Consider the following 6,080-nt stretch of genomic DNA (forward strand, 5'->3'; position numbering starts at 1 on the left):
ACCACCACAGACTGTGCAGGAGCTCTCTGATGAACCTCATAGAAAAGAAGTGCTGCCAATGGATGAACTGTATGAATGTGTGTGAAGGTCGAACTGTAAAGAGCTTTGAGTGTCATCAAGACTAGAAAAGATCTTTATTAATACAAACCATGTCTCTGTCTGTCTGTCTGTCTCTCTCTCTCTCTCTCTCTCTCTCTCTCTCTCTACAACACCCCCCCCCCCCCCCCCCCACCCCCCCCCCCCCCACACCTGTCTGTCAGACGGTGAGTCCAGCTGCAGGTGAACATCCTCTTCAGTACAACTACACCTTCTGGTTCAGTAGAAGAACTCCCAGTCGTCCAGCCAGTTCACAGAGCTACGAACAAAACATCAGACAGATCGGAACTGTGGCATCGGTATACACACACACAAACACACACACACACACTTTCTACATTGTTAATTTAGCTGACGCTTTTATCCAAACCCAGAACAACAACAATCTTATCGTGTTTGAGAAAATTATCTTTGAAGAAATTCAGTATTTTCTTTCTGTATCAATGACTAAATTTATTGATTCAGAACAATGAAAGAGTTTTTTTGGTCATCAATATATAATCAGATCAGTAGATCAATAATCAGTGTAACGCCCCCTACTGGAGACTGTCTGCATTGTCATGTTGTGTCATTGGTCACAAACAGACCTGGTCACTGATGATCCGTACTCACACTGTACTGTGTGTGTTTGTGTTGTTCAGGTGGAGCAGTTCTGGAAGTTTTACAGTCACCTCGTGCGACCAGGTGATCTGAGTGGACACAGCGACTTCCACTTGTTCAAGGAGGGAATCAAACCCATGTGGGAGGTAAGATTACACCACCTTCTAATCATAAGACCTGTGGAGTACTGTAGTACTGTAGTACTGTGGAGTACTGATGCTGTTAGTGAAGCCATCATCACGTTACCAATGCAACCAGAAGAAGCTTCATTCATTTCCTGTATTCAAGCAGAAAGACATTACCGTGGTCAGATCAACATGACCACCTCTGTGTCACTGATGCATTGTGGGATAAGTTTGTCTCCTCCCCCCCCCAGGATGATTGTAACCGCAGCGGAGGAAAGTGGATCATTCGTCTGAGAAAAGGTCTCGCCAGTCGCTTCTGGGAAAACATCATCCTTGCTATGGTGGGCGAGCAGTTCATGGTGGGAGAGGAGGTCTGTGGAGCCGTGGTCTCTATACGCTTCCAGGTAAACTACTGCAGGAAGGGGCAGCATATAGCCCCCCCCCCCCCCAATAGTGGCCGGGTTCGAGTCCCACCCGCGGCATGTCTTCCCCCACTCTCTGTCTAAACCCTCTTCCAGTTAAAAATACTACAGTAATACTACAGTTATACTACAGCAATACTCAAACTAAAGTTATCTTAATACAGTTTTCCTGAACAATGATTTCAGAAGAGAGCTCTCAGACGTCCACCAAGGGAAACAATGAACCTATGATATTAATCCAGTATTACTTACTGTTACTGCAGTTCTTACTGTAGTAGTATTATACTAGTATTGTAGTACTACAGTGACAGTCAGTTGTCGAGTCGGACCTGATCTCAGACCTGATCTCAGACCTGTCTGTCTCTCACCTGTCTGTCTCCCATCTGTCTGTCCTTCAGGAGGACATCTTGTCGATCTGGAACAAAACGTCTAACGATCAGACGACGACGTCCAGGATCCGAGACACGTTGAGACGAGTCCTGAACCTTCCAGCCAACACCATCATGGAGTATAAGACTCACAACGACAGCCTCAGGTGGGAGTCAGAGTCACAGAAGCTCTTATTGATGTTAGTGATGACGTCACTGTTTATAAACATGATGAAGATTTAAAACGACAGAAAAACTTCTGTGATCATTAAAGGCACAAAGTCACGTGATCATAAGTGTAAAGTATTTGGGTAACCCTTCACGGGAGCGGGTATGTCGGTTGTACCTGAGCTCACTGAGGATGGAGGTCGGCCATCTTGTCCACAGCCAGGTGCCAGTCAAACGTGCCCATTTCAGTGATTGGTCACATCCCATAAACCCCGCCCCTTAGATGTGCACATGCTCATATCTAGAGTCAGAGATCCTGAGATCATGTGACCATTTGTCTTTTGAGAAACAAATCCAGCAGTGAAGAAACACTGAATACAGGAAAGTTAAAACTACACAAACACATGACTAATGAAACAAACTGACATGAATGTATGTGTGTGTTTTCATGGTAGGCCTGAACCAGTGCAGAACTCCCATCATGCACTAGGCTCTTCTCTCTGTCTCTGCCGAGTTGATGTGACCAATGAGCCTGACTGTGTTTGTCAGGTTGAGTTCAGCCTGATATCAGAAAAGACATCGGGGGGGCTGTTGAGACTGATCAATGTGTTTGTGTTTCAGGGACAACTCGAGCTTCAGAAACACAAAGATTTCCCTCTGAAGACGTGTGTGTGTGTGTGTGTGTGTGTGTGTGTGTGTGTGTGTGTGTGTGTGTGTGTGTGTGTGTGTGTGTGTGTGTGTGTGTGTGTGTGTGTGTGTGTGTGTGTGTGTGTGTGTGTGTGTGTGTGTGTGTGTGTGTGTGTGTGTGTGTGTGTGTGTGTGTGTGTTCAAAATAGTTTGTTTTGAACATACATATGTAAATGACCTGAGAAATAAAAAACAATATGAAACAATGTGTCACATCCATGAATCCAATCATCAATACATGATAATCAGGTTCATTCATTAGTTACAGTAGGTGATTACAGGTCAGTGTGGGGGGGGTTGGTCTAATCCTGCCTCTATTCTTGGCTCCAGACCAACTGAGCTCTGAGGATCAAACTAATCCACATCAGGATTAACTGAACCAGCAACTAAACACTGTCACACACTGACACACACACTGTCACACACACACACAGTGATACAAATAAATTGTACGTTATTTAGATTAAACTAGTTGGTTTTGTTTTATTGGTTGTATTTAATCAGATTGAATTGTTTTACATTGTCAATATTTAAACTTATATATTGTATATAATCTGAGTATCAGTTTAGTGTGTTGTATATAATCAGTATGGATTATGATCATAACCAGATGACGTGGATAAACAACTGGTTTCTACTTCACTACGACTTTTCTGTTTCCTCAAAGGATTTTTGTAGTTTTTCTTCTCGTGTTGACAAACAAACTGAAAATTGATAAACAAATACAATTTGATTTGATATGAAAAGTGATTGATTCTTCTGCTGTGACATCAGTCAGAGATTGATCAGGTTAGAAGTTCAGACCTTCACACACCTGGACACATGAACACAAAGTGATCATCTCATTACATAATGAAGCCAAACGTCCTCCTGAGCCTTTAACTAGATTAAACTAAATCTCTCTCTCTCTTTATAGCTCTCTCTCTCTAACTGTGTCTATATCCCCCCCCCCCCCTCTCTCTCTCTCTCTCTCTCGAACTGTGTTTCTCTGTCTGTCTCCCCCCCTCTCTCTCTCTCCCTCTCTCCCTTTCTCCCTCCCTCCCTCTCTCCCACTCTCTCTCCCTACTCCCTCTCTCTCTCTCTCATTTGACCCGACATCATTTCTCTTCGTCGAAAGGTTTTTTTCCATTTCAGATGAAACTGAAGTTTTTTCTGTGGACACATGAATCTATGAGGTAAAATTGTGTGAGTATGTGTTACGGTGACTTCTTATTTAAACTAGTTATGTAGCCAGTTATTTTAACCAGTTACCTTAACCCTGCTGATCTTAGGAAGTTAATCAGAGGCTTCATTGATCAGATTGATCAGTTTGTGATTGATTATCCTGCAGTCAGCTGATGTGATGCCGTGATGTCATCAGATCATAACAAGCTCTAAATTTACGAAACATTAATTGAATCAGTGTCACAGTGAAGCTGACGGCTGATTGGTCAAAGTAAATCTAACAGTTCTTTATTTTACAAGTTTTTACAGTAAGATAGAAACTATTGTTTGTTAATTTTTTATATTTAATTTATTAGTTTTGATGTTTCAGCGAAAAACTTCAGGGAAGACTCAGCATCACTTTTTATGGTTTAAAACATTGGAGCTGGTTTATCTGGTTTCTGGATCTGGTCTCTGGTCTCTGGAACTGGTCTCTGGTTTTTGGATCTGGTCCTGATCTCTGGTCTAACTGATGTATCATGTCATCAGTCAGGTGTATAACACCATCAGTTGGATTAATGATGTCATCAGGCAGGTGTATAACACCATCAGTTGGATTAATGATGTCATCAGGCAGGCTTATGATGTTACTTCGTGGTCGTGCTGTCAGCGTCTCAGAGTGCTGAAGACATTTAGTCTTTGTCTGCTTGTGTTAAGAGCGTTAGCATTGACGCTATACTGAGCCTTCTTAGCGCTCCTTAGCGTTAGCCTGAAGTATTAAAGGTCAAAGGTCACAGCAATCAGCTGGGTTCAATCACTGTGGACGGCCAGAGACGACGTGTAGGGGAAACAGAACTGTCATGAAAATATATAGATATAATCTATTTGTGGTTTAATATACATATTCTGTATAATATATATATATATATTAAATACATTATATAATCAAATGGAATTTAATTGAATACATTTGCCAGATTATATGTATATTAAACTACAACGTAATGTGTAACCATCAGGTTTTAGCACTGACTAGCCATAATAAACATAATAACTGTGATAATTACAGATGCAAATATGTTAATAATGAGCTACAATTCATATTATAATAATCATAATAATTTTTATCATAATAATAATAATAATATTAACAACAATATAATATTAACAACAATAGTCCTTTTCTGAATCTGCGATTCTGGAGTCAGAAAGAAAGAGAGAGAAACTGTGGAGGGACGAAACACAAAGTTAATAAATCAATGCGTTGGCAGAGAGACAGAGAGAAGAGCCTAGTGCATGATGGGAGTTCTGCACAAGTTCAGGCCTACCATGAAAACACACACGCATACATTCATGTCAGTTTGTTTCATTAGTCATGTGTTTGTGTAGTTTTAACTTTGCTGTAATCAGTGTTTCTTCACTGCTGGATTTGTTTCTCAAAAGACAAATGGTCACATGATCCTGTGCTTAAAGGGTCAGGAGCAGCATGGGGGCATGTTATGTTTAAAAAATTGAATCCCAATTACTTAAGTTGTATTAGATTCTGCTGTAACACGGTTAAGTCCTGAAAATCCAAAAGTGTTGTGTGGACTCTGGAAACTTTATCCACCCCTCTATCAGCATAGTGGTTAATGGATACTGAGTGCATTTCAAATAGCCTATACACTATCCCTTAAGGTGTAATGTTTTATTCTGTTACAGCCACATTGTGACTTGCATTTCCATATACTGTGTTTTGAAAAGAATTGTGCAATGGAACCATAAGGTTAACATAAGGATGAATATTGACACTCAAAATGTCTGCTGCTACTATTTCAATGTTGCATATTGTGACAGTTAAGTTATTGGTTTTATAATGGTTTGCACCAAATGTTTACCTATTGTTCATAATAAATAGATCATGTTTGCGTAGCCCTTGCTAAAGTAATGGGTGTATTTGCATTTTTGATAATAATATAATGTACAGATTCATAATTCATGTGAAGTTTATTGTGTATTCATGTGTTTAAAAATGCATAAATATGGTTAAAATACAAAGGTTAAAAAGTTTAAAATCTACATGAAGTATGTGTTAAAAATATTAAAAGTTCATGTCATCTCATGTCGTGTTCTAAAAGGAAAAAGAGTAAGTTCATCGGAGACTGTGTTCAAGTGTAATTACGTTATTTACACAATATTTGTTTTAAGAGTTGTCGATCACAAAAGTCTTTGCTGTGTTTGGCTTGTGCAGAGCTTGGAGACTCCGGCCAATCGCGGGAGCAGTCTGACGTGAGGGGGTGGGATTTAGACTCTGTGGTGGTTCCGGGAGAAAAGCGGAAAAAAGAGCAAAAAAAAAAAAGAAAGAAGGAAAAGAGGGAGACACGAGTTAGCCCAACCGCATCGAAGTTTTTTTTTAGAGGCTGAAAGCTCTTGTTTGTAGGTCAACGGACTGTTACCTGATAAAAGTCGGATAGCCCTATCAAGAGGATCTG

General features: G+C 40.4%; 1 protein-coding gene across 1 annotated transcript; it reads left to right on the forward strand.

Annotated features, from left to right (window-relative positions):
• Positions 1-260: 260 nt before the first annotated feature.
• Positions 261-2,656, forward strand: LOC133950587 (eukaryotic translation initiation factor 4E type 2-like; the record flags this gene model as incomplete). Its single annotated transcript, XM_062384645.1, is given in 5 exon segments — positions 261-395; positions 738-842; positions 1,073-1,225; positions 1,642-1,778; positions 2,401-2,656. Coding segments are annotated over 5 exon segments (570 nt in total), but the record flags the coding sequence as incomplete, so codon positions are not given.
• Positions 2,657-6,080: the final 3,424 nt, after the last annotated feature.

Source organism: Platichthys flesus, unplaced genomic scaffold, assembly GCF_949316205.1.
Source record: "Platichthys flesus unplaced genomic scaffold, fPlaFle2.1 scaffold_43, whole genome shotgun sequence".
NCBI classification, from domain to species: Eukaryota; Metazoa; Chordata; class Actinopteri; order Pleuronectiformes; family Pleuronectidae; genus Platichthys; species Platichthys flesus.